Source organism: Perna viridis, chromosome 6 (genome assembly GCF_037379345.1).
Source record: "Perna viridis isolate PV_CMFRI_1.1 ecotype Kerala chromosome 6, ASM3737934v1, whole genome shotgun sequence".
Lineage (NCBI taxonomy): Eukaryota > Metazoa > Mollusca > Bivalvia > Mytilida > Mytilidae > Perna > Perna viridis.
In genome coordinates this window covers 23412889-23434773 of record NC_142450.1, presented here as the reverse complement: position 1 = coordinate 23434773, position 21885 = coordinate 23412889, and the positions used below count along the sequence as shown (strand labels likewise).

At 31.3% G+C, this 21885-nt stretch overlaps 1 protein-coding gene across 3 annotated transcripts; it reads left to right on the top strand.

Moving 5' to 3' along the window:
- The first annotated feature begins 1 nt into the window (after position 1).
- LOC148614139 (transmembrane protein 39A-like) lies at positions 2-21885 on the top strand. 3 transcript variants are annotated; one of them, XM_088587989.1, is made up of 9 exons: positions 2-107; positions 4853-5057; positions 5535-5618; positions 6337-6491; positions 7565-7838; positions 9761-9790; positions 16822-17006; positions 17961-18081; positions 19759-20125. In XM_088587989.1, exons 2-9 carry the CDS (start codon positions 4872-4874, stop codon positions 19981-19983), a joined length of 1260 nt encoding a protein of 419 aa, XP_088444115.1. In that variant the 5' UTR covers positions 2-107; positions 4853-4871; the 3' UTR covers positions 19984-20125. The 3 variants fall into 3 exon arrangements, with proteins under 3 accessions (XP_088444115.1, XP_088444117.1, XP_088444114.1); XM_088587991.1 differs by lacking the exon at positions 2-107 and adding an exon at positions 214-401; XM_088587988.1 differs by lacking the exons at positions 2-107; positions 9761-9790 and adding an exon at positions 222-401 and having other exon boundaries at positions 19759-21885.

Below are 21885 nucleotides of genomic sequence, written 5' to 3'. Positions count from 1 at the left end.
GGTCGGTAACGAGTTAGAAGGACAGAGAAAAATTCCGGTATGGAATTTACAACTTAATCCAGTAATATAATACCCTTCCTGGTTTAAAATGCATTAGAATAGGAAAGGTAAGGTTACTTATTAATTTATGAATGTTTATTTTTAAAAAGATGAACACGAAAATCAACAAAGCAGTTTCCTACATCATGCTTCATTCCGGGTACCGTCTTTCCGTCACATTTCTACATTTATAAAATCGATTTCCGGTGTTGTTATTTTGCTGTAGCAAATACATATCATTTTAAAGCAGAAATTTTACCCTTATGGAGGGATCTTTGTATCATGCCTGCATGCCGAAGAATTCTCTCAAGGATACAATCTTCCTCGTATCAAAATAGTGGACATAAAAGTGGAAACGGAAGGTAAAAATTGTGACCATATGAAACACAGTATAATGTCATTTGTAACACATATCTATGTATCAGATGGGATACTTGTACTTTTGTAAAATGAAAGATATTTATTTCTGAAAGAGATCAGCAAATTCTGTTAAGGGTCATTTAATTGTCAAACTGTCCTGTGAAACTGCGCTCAAGGTGTAATTGTCTTTTACTTTTAGACCAGTGCTTGATAACAACTTGTATAGTATAGTGCTCAATATGAGACAGGTTAAGTATATTGATAAGCAAGCAAAGCTCCCTCTTGAATGCATGGAAATAGTCTAAGCAAAGCACTACATTGAGATACATTAAAGCTTTAGAAATTTATAGTAAAAAAATACAGGCTAGACAAAAGGATTTAAAGACACCTATGTTATTTTTCAATAAAGCTAAATTCAGTTTGAAAAATCTTGATAAAATGCTGCAGTCTAGGCTGAAACCCAGAATAGTTCATCTGATACTTTTTTTTAAATATTTGGAATGACTAAAGGCTATTTGTCTCTCACTTACATACATGTATTACTGATAAAAATTTCCTAGAAAAGTTGGCAAAATGATAAATGGCATGCAGTCTAAATTTGTGTAAAGGAAACCTTGCTTTGTATTACACTTAGTATTACATGTACAAGTTCCTTCCTGTCAGACTAAAATCAGGCTCTCAGTGCTTCTAAGGTCAAAAGTTAAATTTGCTTTGATTATCATTATGAGGACTTTGTCCTCTATAATGTATTCCCAAATAAAAAGATCTATTATCTGTATGCAATTTGTGTTTTCCTTTCCTTCATGACCCATTTTGAAAGTGTAAGAAGGGAAATGGTTGAGAGTGTGTAGCAGGGCTTGTACAAATGTATATTAGTGTGAGAAATCACTTATAATAAGATACAATGTACATGTAGAACACTTGTTACCATATGGCTCTTACATGTAAATTAGCCTATTTTCTTAAATATCTCTGATGAAAATGGATAACTTTACAAAGAGCAGTACTTTCATTAAGAGCCGGTACCCATTACTTTTACCCGGCTATGGTAGCATCTGGTACCGGCAGAATAAAATAAAAGCAAAAAGAAACATGAGGAAAAATCTTGTAAATAGATATCTAAGATCGTTCTGTCTGTAAGCTACGGGTATGTCTCCAAAATTGCGATCTTTAGTCTTTATTATTGTTTATATCAATTGTTGTCTTCGTCGAGGTCCATGTCAGATTCTAATCGCTAAAGCATTTTAACCTACGACGTTTTAATGTAGTGTCTATTTATAGAAAATATGTCAAAACAATCACCGAATATTTGGTGCAAACAAAAAGCTAAACACAGTTGAAGATTCCATGAAAACGTGTAAAAAATGTCCTTTGGTATTTGGAATTGCCCCATACCCGTCATTTTCCCCAATATTTGTTGTGATTTGGGCAGACGAGTGCAGGAATTTTTAGCGTTGACAACGAGTCAACACATGAAACAAACTTTTACAGAATATGATTTAAGGGACGACCATTCGATTCGGCGGGGTGGGGGAGTTTTGGTAAAAATATTCTGGCAACCCTAAGTTGGAAAAGAACATGGCCTTTGCTGACAAGAATATAAAAAAATATTGGATCTGAGATTCAACACTGCTATAAATAATAATAAAAATAAATACATTGTAATGTTTTAAAAAAAATCTGTCTGTCAAAAAGTCAACCAGGCTAAAACTGCCAGCCTTGTTTTTTTTCAGAAGCAAAGAATTTCTTATCAGACTGATTTTTTTACCCGCATTTCACAATAAGACACATGTATGGCAGGCCAAAGTGGACAAAAATGAGTATTTTCTATTATTCAAAAAATGATTTTTCAATATTACAAATTCATTTTCTAATATTACAAATTAGATATCTTATATCACAAAACACTTTTTTACTATTAAAAAATCATTTTTAAATATTAAAATTTCAATGGAATTTCTAATATTAGAAAATCATTTTGTAATATTAAAAGTGACTGATTTTGCAGTATTACAAAGTGATTTTATAATATAACTAAATCAGGAATTTGTAATATAAAAAAATGAATTTTTAATATTACAAAATGAATTTCTAATATTAAAAAATCTTTTCTAGTATTAAAAAAAATGATTTTGTAATATTAAAAATTCATTTTCTAATATTACAAAATATCAATTTTTGTCCACTTTGGCTTGCCATATACATGCAATTGCTCTACATGTCACAGTAATAATTAGGCAATAAACAAATACATAGTTTTATTATGAAAATAATCAGCACTTGGAACCACCACTTGTTAAGAAATTTCATTTAATAAATGTTTAGTTTTGTTCCTATGCTATTATTTCCATGTGTTAGTGTTCAAATTTTGTAACAAGTAAATAAAAGCCTAAGAACAAAGAAAAAATAAACAGTCAACAAAGTTTATCAGCATTAGTCTAGAAATGGATCTGGTGGGAATCCTGGGGAGCTCTTGGATTTCAGGGTTTTGAGGCTAAGTCAGTTATGATTCATCATTTATCATATATCTTGATTTCAAATTCATATATTTTAAACAAAACTGAAGCAAATATTGCAGACTTAATCCCATATTTCAAGTCAAAATTTAAATCTCAAAAAGGCTAACATCCAGGAGCTTCCAATGGGGCTTTGCCCCCCAGGACCCCCCACCAAGGCATTGCCCTGGGTACACAGACCCCTTGCCCAATGTATTTGGTACCTCCTACTTTCTGTAAAGTACCTCCTGTCTGAAAAATTAATGAAACCCTCAGAAGAGAGTTTGTGTATGTATAGATTTTGATCAATGATGTACCAAATTAAGATAAAAGATTGGAGAATGACAACATATAATTTTTATTAATTGGAAATAGGAGGAACATTAGTATTTTACTGTTCAAAATTATGTCTATTTAGACAAATGACCAAAAAAATTGCTTTTTAAAGGTTCATAAAGATTGATTTGTCATTGAACTGTTGCATCCATTAAAATGAAATAAATATCAAATCAATGAAAAAAATCTGCTTAATGACAATGGCTATTTTTATTAAATATACTATGAATAACAATAAAATAAATGATTGTACATTTAGGTTTTCCTAGGCCAATTGACAAAATCCAACTTTCAATTTTCAGACTATTTTTTTATTGGTTAGCAAATAAACTTATACTCCTGTTGTGTTTGTACACATTTATGACATTTTACAACATCACACTACGATGAAAGCTGTTTATTGCAGATATCAGAAAGTAAATGATGGGTGCCTCAGTATGACCATTTGTAATGGTTGAGTTTTCTCAAAGCACTTGAATAAACATGCCTTCACAAATTTCTGGAGAAAATACTAATATATGTACCTATGTCTTAAGAAAGAAATTTAAAAAAAAATTATACTCCAGCAGGGGTAAAATGTCACCTTCACGTAAAAGAAATCTATATGAATTGCTAATTAATGGCCCTATAAAATTAGAATATTTTTCCAAAAACCTGAAAATAGCCCCGTCTCAAAATTTTCTTCCCAACCAATGCTCCAGTTAGTTGTTAATCATTATGTCTTTCTGCTTTTTTAATCTATTGAATCCTCTTTAAAATGAAATGATTTTTATTGCGTAATAATGCATTGAAATACTTAGAAGTTTACCTTTTTCACTTATTTTCCATGGGGCAATTACTGATAACTAATAATTAATAATTGATTATTGCAGGTAAATTTTAACATTTTATCATATTTTTGTGTTTAAGAACACACCCTTCCTTAGTTTTTTTCATCATCACTTTATCATTATTAATTACTTAATTTGATAACTTGTACATACATGTATATTATCTAAAATTCTGAGTATTTTCTCTTTCCTACAGTATCCATATCAGTAATTGTACAAATGTACATGTACATGAACATGTAAACCTTATAGCTTTAAGTTTACCTAGTGTAAAGACGGAGTAAGCACAATTATTTTGGTACATTATATAGACTGTTAGGTGTGACCAGTCACTGACTAACTCTAATATAAAGTCCCTGTGTGCAGTGATGCTCTATCAGAGACAAACAATACAGTATTTTGTATGAGATATTGATATTTTCAAATAGGTTTATGAAATAGTTACTTCTTGAACATAGGGTCAGTAAATAACAGTTGATATGAAAGTTCTCCGTTTGAGTAAAAGGATTTAATGATATACATGTACATGCATAAATGTCATAATTGCCATGTTTCGATATAATCAGACCCTGGATGTTGTCATATTGCTCTGTAAACAATAAGGTTGGTTGATTTGGTTGTCAGAAAAGTCACTTATTTCAAACTTAAATAGTTTATTAGTTAATCACTTTAATATACCTCTGTAGTTATCAGCAAATTGAATATATTATGTTAAGTTTTAAACATGTTTGAATTGTATCAATTTACCTTCTCTTGGCATGCTTAATTTTTATATATGTTTTCTAACTGCAGTGACGACAGAGATCCCAACATGGTACCATTAGCTTCAATGGCAGTTTTACCCAAGCACTGTCACCTACCAGATATCCCATCAGACAGCAATCTTTCATTTGAGGCGATGGTTTATGTGTTTGGGATCATTGTAATGGGGTTACAGTATATCAACTTATACAAAACTGTCTGGTGGCTTCCCCATAGTCATGCTAATTATGCTCTGGTTAGTTTCTTGTTTCATTTGTAGAATTCATACCTGTACAATGTACATGTATATACATGTATATGCACAATATGTATTTTGGTACTCTTTTACAAAGAATGTGTTTTAAAGCATAATGTAAGCTGTTTCAGTGGTGGTTGGTTTAGAACAAAGTAAGGTCCTTTATCAAACACACTCATCCTGAAATGCATGAGATATATTTCAATGGACATTATTAAACAACAAAATGAACATTAATATTGAAGTACATGTATAGTACATGTACATGTACCTGTATTATAAAGTTATATATTTTTATTGACCTGAAACATAACAACTGAGGAGTATTTTAAATTTTTATGCATAAAAAATGAATAGAGAGAAACAAGTAACAATTTAAAAAGTTTGGCTATTGAGATCTATAGTGGTACCTGTTAGATATAATATAACTTTATGTATTTTATTTAACTCATGATATCAAATGTATTCTTTTTACAGAATTTTTATTTGATAGACCCATATCTTTTGTTATTTCTCTGCGTATTGATGAGCAGGAGATTGATTTGGTGTCTAACACACGAGGTTTGTATAATTTAAGAAAACACATAATCAGTGGTCCAGGTAGAGTGGAGGGACAGAGGGAATAGAGGTAGACTCTTGGAAGAGACTTGAGTGAGCACTTTTGAAATGTGCTGAACCAAAATCATAAGGACTCATTTGGCATGTTTTAGGAAAATATGAGGGTCAATTGCAATTGTGATTTGAGTTCTTTTTGGTTAACAGAAGCATTTCAGTTTAAGAAGAACCAAACAGTACCACAAAACAAACTAAAAGTTGTTTTTTCAAAACAACTTGCTTGACCTAATTTTTTGGTTTTGTTTGAGAATGGCATTTAATCAATCGCTGAATATTGGTTGATATCACCTCTGTCCTTGTATAAGTAGTGAAGTCTGAGAAAGATTATGAAGGTATTGTTTTAATGTCACCTGACAGTCATACTTGTTAATAAAATTAAATACATAGATATATTTGAACATCAAATACATGTATATTAACATAATTTTGTGTTATGATTTTATAATATTTTAACAATTTTTAATATTGTGAATGAAATAAAACACTACAATGACTATGAGTATTGCATTGATTTTACTGTTTTTCAACCTTTTAAGATGACATGCAGTAGTAATATTTTATGACTTCATAAAATATGTATCACCAATACATCTTTACTGTTCATAATTTAAGCTGTACAGACATTGTATATCACTTCTCAGTATCTACATGTATCTATTTCCAGATATTTGGTAGCCGTTCTAGCAAGTCACCATTATACTGGGCAGCTTGGTTGATCAAGGTGTCAGTTAGCCTTGTAATTCTAGTAACCCTGGCTGTCACTGGGTATTTTGTCCTAGTCAATCACTCTTTATTGTACAGCCTGTTTTTATGCTGTCCGTAAGTATATAAAAATGCATACAAGCATGGATGTCTGCATTCCCACCAGAAAATTGAAAGAAATAGGCCAGGGTTTGACACTAACATTGGATGGGTAGTCTAAGGATTAAAGTCAGATTAAGGCTGACTTTGGTTACAGTTGAATGATTTTTACAGAAGTTATGGCTCTTGGACTTAGAAAATTTCAGTGAATTTACAGTTTTCCACACTTTTTTTTGTAATGCTTTTATCAATTGCTTTTATATTTTGTATGTAGTCTTACTATGAGAAGTTACAGATTCAGTTTAAATTTGGTTACAGTTGAATGATTTTTATGGAAGTTAATGTCCTTAGACTTACAAAATTTCAGTGAATTGACAGTTTTCCACACTTTTTTTTTGTAATGCTTTCACCAAATAATTATGTATTTTGTATGTAGTCTTACTATGGGAAGTTACAGATTAAGTATAAATTTGGTTACAGTTGAATGATTTTTACGGAAGTTATGGCCCTTAGACTTACAAAATTTCAGTGAATTTACAGTTTTCCACATTTTTTTTGTAATGCTTTCACCAAATAATTATGTATTTTGTATGTAGTCTTACTATGAGAAGTTACAGATTAAGTTTAAATTTGGTTACAGTTAAATGATTTTTATGGAAGTTATAGCTTTGGACTTAGAAAACTTCAGTGAATTTTAAGTTTTCCACTTTTTTTTTTTTTCGCGGGGGACATTGGAACGTTGTTCTTTTATTTCTGAAGGTATGATATGCATCAAGCATACAAAAGGACTTATTAATTTTTGAATGCTACTAAGTTACTAGTATTTGACCAATGGGGAAACAGAATGATAATCAAGTGATTTGCATTTCCATAGAAGAGTGTCTTCAAGGTCAAAGAGTAAAAGGGGAAACTATACTGACTGAGTTAGAATAACTAAAATTGTCTAATTGTATTAAATTTTTTTTATTACCAAAACTGCGTTTCATACACTTGATTACACATGTAACAAAAACATTTATTTCTATAACTACATGTACTACTATTTTGGTTTGGTCATTTAAAATAAAAATATATTTTTCATTTCCTTCCAGAATGTTAACATATGTGTTCATGTTTGGGCCAACACTAAAGCCACTTTACCATAAAATGTATGTGTGGCCCTCCCCTGTCTCAGATCGCCCTGTACCAAGACACAAGAACAAAGATGAAATAACACTTTTCCATAACTGTTCCATGAATCCAGACATAGTCAGACAGGAAGTTGAAGTATTAAAGCGAGATTTCAACCAAAGAATGAAACAGATCTTATTCAACTCACTTTTAACAGCGTATTACATGACATTAGTACCATTGTGTTTTGCACAGGTAGGTAGTGTAACAAAGAAGAGAATATTTTTTGGTTATTTAACATAGGGTGAAGGTTAACATATACTCGTATCTTTATTTCGAAGTAAATGTAGTACAAATTCAATAAGCTGCTTACCATTTTTCAATTTTATTAGTTGAAAAATCTCCTAAATTATAATTTGTTTATTGAAATTCCTTAATTATTGGAATTTTGATATTCTAGAGCTTATTTGCAATTGTAAAACTAGTCTTAATCCTTTAAGACAAAATTACAGGACATAATAATTACATTTATTTTTAATGAATTGCAATATATACATTAATAGAAAAAAATATAAACTGTTTGAACCTATCAACTATTTCATTTTATGTTGAAAGGATCTTTTTTTTTTTTAAATCAAATTAGTCTGTCTTGTTTAAGAATGCTCCATTATATATTTTTATTGTACAGTAATATACATATGTCAAAAAATTTAAAAAAAAAAACAAACAAAAAATAAACCCCTTCTCATTTTGTTTTTTTAAATATGTACAATGTAAAAAAATATCCTTTTTTTGTGGGAAACAAAGAAGAAAATTAACGTGTTTTTCCCTCAGGATTGTTCCATTTATACATATGAAGTGTGGGGGAAGGCACAATTTATTCATGGGTGATTATCAACGTCTTGACAGATTGAACGTATGAAATAGACTTAGCTTAAAATTGCTTCAATGGATGAGGAGTCCCCTGGCAAAAAATGCCTCCCCAGTACCTTATACATGTATGTTAATAATGGAATATCCCTTAGGTTCATTTTCATGAAAAAAAGCTTAAGAATCAATATTAGAAATTAAAAACTTTAAATTATCTAATTGTCAAAGTTCATTTCAGTTATTTTAATACAACTATCTAAAAGATAATCAGGTGTAAATGGATTGCATATAGTATACCAATGATCGATTTCCTTTCTTTTCCCTGTTTTAAACCGAGTGTGCATCTTGTTCTGTATAAACATTTTAACCTGTGTCATTATCAAGACTAACAAAGATTTGAAATTCTCTTAAGTCTTAAAATATATATCTGAGATAATTTCTAAGGTCTTTCAAAATATTATTACATGTACATGTATATAAGGGCTGAAATCGATCTATAAAGGGCATGTTTTTAGTATTTGGAAGCACTGTAGTAAATAATATGGTACAACTAGTTCTGATTGTATAAGCATGGACTTCCGTTGTGTGTTGTGTAGAACTTTAATTACCCTGTATTACATGATATGCAACTCACAAACCAATTGAGATTTTCCTCAAATACTTCCTCGACTCAAATTTGGACCAATCAAATTACTTGAAATTTGAGATTTGAGGAAAACCTCAAGGATTTGAGGAAAATCCCAATTTGAGATTATTTATGGAATCCACTCCGGGGCTGATGAAGCATATGATGTGATAAATCTGTTTATCACATTCTCCAAAGTTAAGTCAGATATCTTGGAAAGCTTGAACGACGGCTGTCTCCATAGTGTCGATATTTGTAAACAATTAAACATTTTCCAGAAATGACTGTAAAAGGGCATGATGAAGTTTCTAAAAAAGGATGAAGAGGTTCTTAAAGTGCACTTTTATTAGCCCACTGTAGCTATTCATTAGGAAACCATTTTTTCAGATTTATGGAGGGATAAATTTTGCTTTCTTATATAATAAGTATATGATAAATGCATTTATCAGCGACCGTATTGTTTTTGCATTGATTTATTTTCTGTCCATTATTCTGTATGTCAGAGAATCTGTACTTTTTCATTGACATATTATAAATGTGAAGTATATTTATGACATAGTAATGGAAGGTTTATTGTAAAATGCATTGGAAGTTCATGTTTAAATATGACTGGTTGTAATCATAACTTAACACTAACAGATAATATGTGTATAAACCATCAATCATGTATGAAATCTTGTAGCATGTACAAAACAGTTGTCAAACTTGTTGGGTAAGTTCCCAAGTGTAGTATTGTGTGAATTTTTCTGCATGGTTTATCTCCCCTTTCTGTTTATATTGTTCATATATTTACCCAATTTCAATGTCATTTTGTATTCATTTAAAGTTTTGTAGAGAATGTTTGGAATGAAGTAGAATTGTGCTGTGTGCAGTCTTCACAATGATTATATTCCCTTCAGGGATAATATTTTTTATAGCATTTGGCTTTAAAAAAAACATCTTAATATTGAGGATACATGTATCTCTGTCTTGGCAATTTGATTTTTGCTAAATTAGAAGACTGCCGATGGGCATCTAGACTTATATTTTAGATTATTTTCCTATTCAGATATTTTATTCAAAACTTATTAACTAATTAAAACAATCGGATTAGATGTATTTATATGTAAGATTAATTTCAGTCATCGTGTAGTTCTAGTCTTAATTTGAATAATTTAATTAGATTTGTAGTAAGCTTTCTGATACCAGGTTGTTTTGTATAACATACATGTAGCTTGGTACTATGATATTATGGATGTAGATTGATCCTCACTCCACAATTGAGATAATCCCAAATGAAAATAACGTTTTGGTTATGAATCAATTCTGAATATTTGGTATGTCACACATTAGATATTAAATTAAGATTATGATTATAGAAATATTCCTTAAATAAAAAAAACATACAGTATATTTCTTGTACAAGTCGTTAAATTGCAGAATAAAGACAAAGGAAGCGGAAAGTACAGCACAAAAACATACAAGAATTATGATTTATTGATGTGCCACTTATGTGCCCAATGAGTTTGGAGTCTATAGTTATCTTACAATCCATTCATCCTTCTGTTTTGTTTTCAGTCACTCTTCTAGTTTCCTTTCGGTGATTAATTACCCATTCATTCAAATCTTTTAAGTTTGACTGAATGCTTTGGGTCATTAACATCAGGTCAACATTGATTTGGTTGTATTTTCTATTTACTGTTCAGGAGTTAATGGCCCTTGTTTTAGTTGGTAAACTTTAGAAATGTCACATTCAGTTGAACTCAGTGCAAAAGTTGGATTCAGTTACAGCTTCTTCATTAATCCATACTTAATGTTGAGATATTAAAGTTTTTTCCCTATATAGAGATTAAATAGCTAGCTAAATGTTTTTGGTGTGCCAAGCTCAGTGCCAAATTGAGATAAATTTGTACGTTTTTTATTAATTCTAAAAGGGGATCTTTTATTTTACTAATTCTATTTTTATATGAATGACTGATAACTTTTATATTAATTATCCAACTTTGTACATGTACATTATATATTTGTATTTTGAGATAATTAAGGTAGATTACACCTAATATTTCCTCTATATCTTCTATTTTTCCCAGGATTATGAGACAATTGAGTATTAGATATAAATTTAAAAATAGGGATTTTTTGAAAAATTCATGAGCATTTAAAAATCTTGTGTACAGAATTTTTTTCGATAAATTTGAGAAAAAAACTTGAGAGGCCACTTACCTGCTATTAAATACTTTCATATACTTTTAAAAAAAATGTGGATCAACAACATCTTTTCTTTCTTTTTTACCAAGATAAAAAATACCATTATTTACATCAGTAGAACAGTCTCAAAGCAATTATCTCCCCTTGAAAAAAAAAACTTTTAAAATTGCATTAGCTATGCATTTTTGTCAAAATATATTCCTTACTAATTTGAAAATAAAGTTTACCCCCCCCCCCCCCAACTGGAAAATTGAACACAGCACTTTTTTTATTTAATTTTATTGATAAACCACCAAACAGAATGTTTTTATATCATTAGGCTCATTATGCTGTTCTAGCTTTTTATCTATTTTCTTTGCAGATATAAGCATGTCTAGCATGAGCATACAAAAAGCATTATTTCATACCAAATCATATATCAAAAACAATGTGTCATACCTATTGGTTAAACATTTGTACATGTAGTGTGTTTCATGGTAGAACTTCTACCTGGTACTGTGGTGCTCTTTAAGAAGTGAAATGCTGGTGTTTTGTCAAGATGTCAAACTGAAATTTTATGAAAAGCAGAAATACCTTTAAGTCATATTTAATTGTTTCTGAAGTTTAGTAAAATCGCTACTATGACACACTGTGGATATACATTTTTTTCCAGAAAAACACAAAGCGTTTTTTCAGAAAACAAAGTTAGTCAGTTGTAGTATTGATATTGTCATTTTTATATATATATTTTTTTATTTTTTGAAGAAAAAAAATCAGTAATAGACCAAACATAGTCTTTTCTGTGTTTGATATTTTATTGATGATATCCACTGAATACCATTTTTGTTAACTATGAAGCCATGAAGTATTTAGCATAATTCTGTTTCTTTTTTCCATTGGTTACAAAAGGAATTGAATGAAATTTAGTCCAAATCTTTTTTTTTTGTGGACTTGAAGAGGTAGACCTAGGGTAAGGAACATAACTCTTGAAATCAATGGTATGTTTGTATCATATTCAATTTCACCATAGACTATCAAGCTTTCATTTGAAAAAGAATGAAATCAATCCATATTACTTCGATGCTTGTATGAAATTGATGTCAAATACTGAATACAAACATTCCAATGATTTGTTAGAGCTGTGTCCCTTACCCTTGGTGTACCTCCTTAAAGCACTCATTATTTCTTGTTGAATTTAAAATGGAACACTTTATAGTAAGGATATTCATTATTTCACAATAAGGATATGGGAGGTGGAATGACAACTGGCATTTTGAATGAGGAGAATTGTAAAATTGGTTTTCAAGTATGTTCTTTATTTAAAATCATATTTGATTAGATTTGGCTTAATTAAAACTACAAAATTAGTTTTCATAATAATTACATATATATCATAAATAAAAATGTGAAGGGGAATCTGTTAGAAATAGGGGGAATGTACTTGGTGTAAATGTGAAATTTATACAACTTAAAAGCTTTATATTCTAACTGAAACTTCAATTAGCACAATGCTTAAAATTGTATTGATGCAAAGGACATCCCTACATTGCCATTCAGAGTGCACTGTAGAATGTGTGCATGTTTTTTGTAATTTTTTTCCACAGAAAATTATTTACATTCCTAAGATTTAAGAAATATGTTTTTTTCTACAAAAGATTGTTGCTTTGTAAAACATCTTTCAATAAATAATACCTTTTGATCATATATACTACAACTAATTTACTATCCAATGTATGGTTAATACTTAAAAAAAAAAAGGCAATTCCTATGATATGGGTGGCACATGGTAAATTTTATCCCACAGATTTTTTTGTTCTAATGTAGTGTTTATATCATAATAGTACAAGGATTTTTTTAATCAACAATGGATGGTTCCGAAACTAATTTTATAGGTCCCTAAGAAAGCAACCAAATTTTGCACAAAGTGAAAGAATTATCTCCCTTTAATAAATTTTGATGCTTTTTATATACTGTATTTCACATTAACCATTGCAGTTAATTAAAAACCAATATTAAACTTTGAGAAAGGATGCAAATTTGCAATATGAAATAGATGGAATATTTTTAAAAACAAAATTTGTCATATGCAACCCACTGCCCGGTATTTGCATTAATACCCTTGTAATAACAAAAAAGAAGTATAAAAGGATTTTTGAAATATTCTTGATAAGCTCACCCAGATAAAGGTTGAGTTAGCTAGTGCCATTATTTTGCATCTGTCTTTGTCTGTTAAATTTAAATATTTTTCAACTACTGTCCTCTAGGAACAATGATTTTATATGTGTAACTGTCGCTGCTCAAAGTTGCAGTTGAAATCAATTTCAGTTACAGTGAAACTTTTCTTTACCAAACCCTGAATATTTCAAAAACCAGTCTAAACCAAACCTTTAATATTCTGAAAACCTTTCTAAACCAAACCCTGAATTTATGAAAATCTGTCTAAACCAACCCTGAATAATCTGAAAACCTTTCTAAACTAAACCCTGAAGAGTCTGTTAATCTTTCTAAACCAAACTCTTTTTACTTTCTCTTTATATCAGTTTGTATGCATTTCAACTTTAATAAACCAAACACTTGTCTTAACCAAACCAATTTTATTTTATTTTAAAGACCAAAAGGGGTAATCTTGAGACAGGTTCCACTGTATATCTCTGTAAATACATGGGTTTATTATAGAAATGATTTCTATAAACTTTCAACTTTTTATGAAACTTAAATGGACCTTTTAGTAGCAGTAGAATATTTATTAACTAAATTTTGGTTGAACAATCATAATTTTGTTTAATGATGTATCACTAATTTTAAAATACTTACAGGTGAGAGAGTTAAGCTCCTAATTTACTACGATGATACATAGATGATATTTTAACTTAGTTAAATTCCCTCATATGCCATGTTGAAACTACAGATAATAATTTTTAGCCCTTCCAATTTCATTATTTGCAATTATAAGTTTTTTCTTTGGAAATTAATCTATAAATGTCTTGGGTAGATCTAGCCAGTCCTATATCTATAAATGTCTTGGTTAGATCTAGCCAGTCCTATATCAATGTCTTGGTTAGATCTAGCCAGTCCTATTTCTATAAATGTCTTGGTTAGATCTAGCCAGTCCTATATCTATGTCTTGGTTAGATATAGCCAGTCCTATATCAATGTCTTGGTTAGATCTAGCCAGTCCTATATCTATGTCTTGGTTAGATCTAGCCAGTCCTATATCAATGTCTTGGTTAGATCTAGCCAGTCCCTATGTCTATAAATGTCTTGGTTAGATCTAGCCAGTCCTATATCTATAAATGTCTTGGTTAGATCTAGCCAGTCCTATATCAATGTCTTGGTTAGATCTAGCCAGTCCTATATCTATAAATGTCGTGGTTAGATCTAGCCAGTCCTATGTCTATAAATGTCTTGGTTCGATCTAGCCAGTCCTATATCTATGTCTTGGTTAGATCTAGCCAGTCCTATATCTATAAATGTCGTGGTTAGATCTAGCCAGTCCTATGTCTATAAATGTCTTGGTTCGATCTAGCCAGTCCTATATCTATGTCTTGGTTAGATCTAGCCAGTCCTATATCAATGTCTTGGTTAGATCTAGCCAGTTCTATATCAATGAATAAATGTCTTGGTTAGATCTAGCCAGTCCTGTGCCTATAAATGTCTTGGTTAGATCTAGCCAGTCCTATATCTATAAATGTCTTGGTTCGATCTAGCCAGTCCTATGTCTTGGTTAGATTTAGCCAGTCCTATATCTATAAATGTCGTGGTTAGATCTAGCCAGTCCTATGTCTATAAATGTCTTGGTTCAATCTAGCCAGTCCTATATCTATGTCTTGGTGGTTAGATCTAGCCAGTCCTATATCTATGTCGTGGTTAGATCTAGCCAGTCCTATATCTATGTCTTGGTTAGATCTAGCCAGTCCTGTGCCTATAAATGTCTTGGTTAGATCTAGCCAGTCCTATATCTATAAATGTCTTGGTTCGATCTAGCCAGTCCTATGTCTTGGTTAGATCTAGCCAGTCCTATATCTATAAATGTCGTGGTTAGATCTAGCCAGTCCTATGTCTATAAATGTCTTGGTTAGATCTAGCCAGTCCTATATCTATAAATGTCTTGCCTCGATCTAGCCAGTCCTATATCTATGTCTTGGTTAGATCTAGCCAGTCCTATATCAATGTCTTGGTTAGATCTAGCCAGTCCTGTGCCTATAAATGTCTTGGTTAGATCTAGCCAGTCCTATATCTATAAATGTCTTGGTTCGATCTAGCCAGTCCTATGTCTTGGTTAGATCTAGCCAGTCCTATATCTATAAATGTCGTGGTTAGATCTAGCCAGTCCTATGTCTATAAATGTCTTGGTTCAATCTAGCCAGTCCTATATCTATGTCTTGGTGGTTAGATCTAGCCAGTCCTATATCTATGTCGTGGTTAGATCTAGCCAGTCCTATATCTATGTCTTGGTTAGATCTAGCCAGTCCTGTGCCTATAAATGTCTTGGTTAGATCTAGCCAGTCCTATATCTATAAATGTCTTGGTTCGATCTAGCCAGTCCTATGTCTTGGTTAGATCTAGCCAGTCTTATATCTATAAATGTCGTGGTTAGATCTAGCCAGTCCTATGTCTATAAATGTCTTGGTTCGATCTAGCCAGTCCTATGTTTATAAATGTCTTGGTTAGATCTAGCCAGTCCTATATCTATAAATGTCTTGGTTCGATCTAGCCAGTCCTATGTCTTGGTTAGATCTAGCCAATCCTATATCTATAAATGTCGCAGTTAGATCTAGGTGTCCTATGTCTATAAATGTCTTGGTTCGATCTAGCCAGTCCTCTGTCTATAAATGTCTTGGTTAGATCTAGCCAGTCCTATATCTGTAAATGTCTTGGTTCGATCTAGCCAGTCCTATATCTATGTCTTGGTTAGATCTAGCCAGTCCTATGTCTATAAATGTCTTGGTTCGATCTAGCCAGTCCTATGTCTATAAATGTCTTGGTTAGATCTAGCCAGTCCTATATCTATAAATGTCTTGGTTCGATCTAGCCAGTCCTATGTCTATAAATGTCTTGGTTAGATCTAGCCAGTCCTATATCTGTAAATGTCTTGGTTCGATCTAGCCAGTCCTATATCTATGTCTTGGTTAGATCTAGCCAGTCCTATGTCTATAAATGTCTTGGTTAGATCTAGCCAGTCCTATATCTATAAATGTTTTGGGTAGATCTAGCCAGTCCTATGTCTATAAATGTCTTGGTTAGATCTAGCCAGTCCTATATCTATAAATGTCTTGGTTAGATCTAGCCAGTCCTATATCTATGTCTTGGTTCGATCTAGCCAGTCCTATATCTATAAATGTCTTGATTATATCTAGCCAAACCTATAATTCATTACTAAAGATTCTTATTAATAAAGACTTAAAAACAAACTTTAATGGAAAACAATAAGCTTATACAGACAATGCAGTTCACATTATTGTTAAAGTTTGGTTAAAACTTTTGCTACCTTTTGTAAACACTAAATATATCCTATCCAAGAATTGACAAGTACACTAACTAGATTTAGCTAATATTGTGCTATTTTAATCATTTCAGAATACTCTTTATTATGACACTTGGTGGGTTAGCCAACATGTATGTATAACATGGGTCAGTGCTTTTCTCATCTTCATGGTACACTTCTTACCACCTAAGTATCTAGATTTGTTACACAGATGTGCTCAACACTTGGGACGATGGCAGAAGGTTGAAGGTCGTCATGCACATGTGCCATACAATGCGTAAGTGGATTTGATCCTTTTCTGTTAGATGGTTATATCCATGCCAAAACTATATCCTTGATTTGAAGTGTGAAAAGATTATTTAAGCAAAATACAAAACTCAATATGAACATGTTCACACTTTTCTCTGATATCAACTAAACAAACAACAAACAATCAGAGAATTAGTTTATATGATTTCTAAGAACAGGCGCTTTTTGGGTTTTTGATCCTTCAGGATCAAAATACCTTATGTCACCGGTCTATCACAGAAACTTCCCTACTATTTCTGAACACTACACAAAAATGTAATCCAAATGTAATTCAATACCTCTGTTATAACCAGCAATTATTCAGCTCAATAATATTCTATTATTTCTGCAAATAAAACTAAGATCTAGTCTTCATATCAACTGAAGATATGAGGGACTCCTTTTTGGCTTTGAAAGATATTTAGTAGTATATTTGCATTTAGGGAATGTAGTTCTTGCAGTAATGTGTCAGGAAGCATTAAATGTATTGAGCATGTTCCATTTAACACACTTATCAGGCTAATTCTTGAATCTATCATTAATGTTTTACAATTGATAAACAGGAAGTGAAGAGTAGTGATTTTAACCAAGTAAAATTGGTGGGAAAATTTCTAAATGATATAAGTGTCTTGTTTTTGAAAATCTTAAGTATATCATGGAAATTTTTTTTCCTGAGCTGAAATTGGTTTTATTTGAGTATAATTACAGTGTTGGATAAATAGAAGTATGAATTGACACTCAGTTCTAAATTATATGAAAAATGCAAATGTATCCTTTATGCTACAATTTTCACAAGAATCAAAATCCTCCAGTGCTAACAGCACTTTGATTAATTAATTTCTGTTAAATTGAATGGTTGATAATGACACTGCACTTTGTTAGATAGAAACATGTGTTTCACTTGCATGTAATTGACAATTTTCTTTTTTTATGATACACACAGGTGGTCAGAGTTAACGGTTTGGCCACAGGGAGCTCTAGTTAAACATGTACGAGGATTGTTCAAGGCAGAAGGAGTCAATGTTACTGCTGAGCCAGGCAATTCTATGCATGGCAGGTTTTATGTAAGTATTTGTAATGTTTTCTTAAAGTAGCTAAAATATGGTAAAATGAGATCTCCCAAACACACACACACAGAAGGTAGGCACTTTTCAAAATTTGTATATGGGTGTTGTCAGACCTGACAAAATGAATAAAATATACAAGTACATGCACTACATATGCATAGTTTGAAATTTCTTTTATGAATGAGTTCCCTGAAAAAGAGTTGCATCTCCAAGACCTCATTTGTTCAAATGGAACAGCATTGAGGAAAACAGGCATACATTTACATTGTAGTTTTCATTTTGAAATTTTCCGTCTTATTTACTTTTGATTTTGATAGCAAACAATAGTCATGAATTCAAGAATGAAAACATACTGTACGGACAGCATATGTAAAACACTACTAGACAAAATAATGACTGATATGACCATTCACAGTCATTTTATTTTATGTCTCAACCAACACTTTATCTGTCTATTAAAAATACCATTTGTTTACCACAACAGTAAAAAAGTGTTGCATCAGTTATTTTTTTCCAACCTAAACTAAGTAAAATGTTTATTTAGACATTATTTGGCTATGTCAACACTTTTATTGTTGAGTTGTCTGTGTCACCGCTTTTTGAGTTGAGATAGGCAAATGATGTCTACGTTAACACTTTTTGCATTGATGTAGACAAAATGGGTCCACCTCAACACACTAAAAAGTTAAGTGTCTTAGTCAATAATAGATTTCACATTGATGTTTTAAGACTGTCTACTACAACACATTTTTTAATTTAGTTAGATGAATTGTGTTTTTCATGAACATTTTAAGTGTTGATATGGTCAAAGAGTAATCAAGGTAACCAAGGTTCTAGCAATAATCAAAAGAATGTAATCCAGGGACAAATACCAGACATGGAGCAGATGGATACACCATAACGATCCATTAGTTCATGATGACGACCATAAAACTTCTGTAGTGATGACGTTAATCTTGTAGCAACATAACTCTGTTCCAGAAACCACTTGTTAAAAGTCTAGTGCAATACAAAAAGTCTGCGTAGTTTCGGCAAGCTCTGGCATAACGGATGAGTTGTGATATGAACACTCCATACGCAGGTGCTGAAGGGATGTTGCCACAGATGAAAGGAAAGTTGACAATTCTGAATGAAAAGTCATCATGTTTGTAGTAAAGTTTGGACATAAGTTTTCCCTTACCATTGATTTCTAAGTGTAGGTCAAGATATGAGGCTGACTTCACAGTGTCTGTAGTATCCTTTATCTCAAGTTGTTTGGGGTAGATGCGATGTATCAAATCACCAAAATTAGGATTGTTTAAAGATAATACATTATCTATATAGCGGAAACTGAGATTAAAGGATCTAGCTAAACGATATTCTAGTCAAAATATGACTGAGTACAACAAAATGAGCATTTGAATAGACATAAACTGTCTGCCTCAGTTATATTTTAACTGTACACAGTGATTGGGATTTGAATTCTGAGAGAGGGACATTTTCTATTAAATTCAAATTTTCAATTCTTTAACATTATTGTAAAAATTTCAAATTTAGAAGGGACATAACCTTATCACTGTGTACATGGTCATTACAGTCATAATTTTATCCAGCAGTGAAAGCAATATCAATTATTCAGATGTGTCAATGAAAATCACTATTATTTCCTGTAATACATATTTTTTATCTTTTCAGTTCTTTTTTCATCAACCGATGAGGGTAATAAACTGGTTGCTGATTTTAACATGGCTACTAGTTGGGTATCAGTTTTTCAGCCTAATTCAAAGTACAGAATGGAACCATATCATATGCGTAGCACTTATGATGTTTTGTAATTATTATACATTGTTTAAGTTATTGCGAGATCGTATCATATTGTCAAAAGCCTATAGAGAGGAAACTGGTGCAGATCAGTTTTAAATTTAAATTTTACTAATTTATAGTTATGCTTTTGACAGCAGTTCTTGTTCTCAGGCCATTCATCAACTATTATATTGAGCTAAAAATTAACTTGTTAAAAATGCTTCTTCATATTTAAATAATGGCATATGAGGTAATTTCCGAGTTGTGCATCTCATCAAACTAGGAAATGACAACACTTAAAATTTCAAAAGTTTGAAAGAGACTTGGTTGTGTTTTGACCCAGTATTTATATGGGATTAGAATGGTATAGTCTTCCAATTATCTTTGATTTTCAAGGGAAAATACTATAGCTTTAACCCACCTAAAGATTTTGATTCACAAAAACATACATGTAAATACATCCACATTGTAATATTCTTTGTTTCTGTGATTTTAATTTTTTTTTTTTTTCTTTTTTTTTTGGGGGGGGGGCTCTTATATAACTTATTACTCCTTTCAAGAAAATGGTATCTACTTTCATAAACAGGGTAATCAGTGTACAACTGCACATATTTATACCCATCAGTAACAAATTCAGGGGAGGTGAATGTGGTTAGGAATGCCCTGTTTTTTGTTTTTAGTTTCTTTGTGCAAAATTAGCACTTTTCTTTTCATTTTATGGATTGCAACCCTCTCTCTTTTTAATTTATTTTTATTTCTGGATCCAACCCTGTCCAGATTGGCCTGAGAATGATAGAGCATGTTTAATGTGGTACATGACAGTTGTTGTTAGATATTTATGTCTGTTTGTTAAATAGAAACTTTTTTTAACAGTATTTTTTTAAATAAAGTTGTTAGTTTTAAGCATAAGTGGTTTACATAAAGCTGGGTATTTTCATGTTTTTTTAACTTTAAAAATTGATACTAGAAAATTTAAGGCTTGTTCCAAACATGAGTTTTGAAAAACTCATTCATTATAATAGTTGGTTCAGGGTAAGTTTATGAAAATGGAGCATCGAATATCAGGGCAGTATGCAGACAAGATTTTTTTCTGCTTTTTAGCAGAATTCTGTTATTTCAAATCCAGATTTTACCATTACAATTCTTTTTTTTACTGTATATTTACTTCCAATTTTGCCAATTTCCACTTTGTTTGTTGACCATGTAAAATCATATCTGAGTATGAAGGGGGCGGGGGGGAGGGTTGTAGAAGTCCAACACAGCTGAAGTCAAAGCCTCTACATATGTAATTGTGCTGAAATTTGAATTTCCTTTTAACAATTGTGCAATTTGAATAAAATTTTCTAATTTTGAGGTTATTCTCTTGAGTATAAGACAATTAAAAATGTTTATAAATGTCTCCCAAATGTTTGGGTTTTTTTCACAATGAAGGTATCATTTCATATGTTATCTTCTGAGTTTTTTCTTTATGGGGTTGTGTTAATTAGAACTGTACTGAAAAATATGCAATTACTTTAACTTTCTTCTATAACCTCAAATAGTTCTGACCATTATTTTGGTTTGGATAAGCTGTTATGTAGCAAAAGTGATAGATTTTAAACTGAAATATTACTTGTAATCTGTATGTTTTTTTTTTTTTTATTGACCATGGTATTTCATCATTCACACTATATTTACTTTATTTAAGGAGGTAGAGCTAAGATAAGGGGCACAACTCTTACAAATCATTGGTACGTTTGTGTTCACCATTTTACATCAATCTCATTTGAGCATCAAAGTAACTTGGACTGGTTTCATTCTGATTCAAAGGAAAGCTTGAAAGGCTTTTGTGAAATTGGATATGGTACAAACATATCATTGATTTCAAGAGTTATGTCCCTTACCCTAGGTCTACTTCCTTAACAAACTTCTTTGGTAACAAAGGAAATGTGCAATGTATTTTACTATAGATTATAATAGTATGTAAACCAGTGTTGTTTTATGTGAGTTGTAAATTCTAATAAACCTAGATGCAGCAAA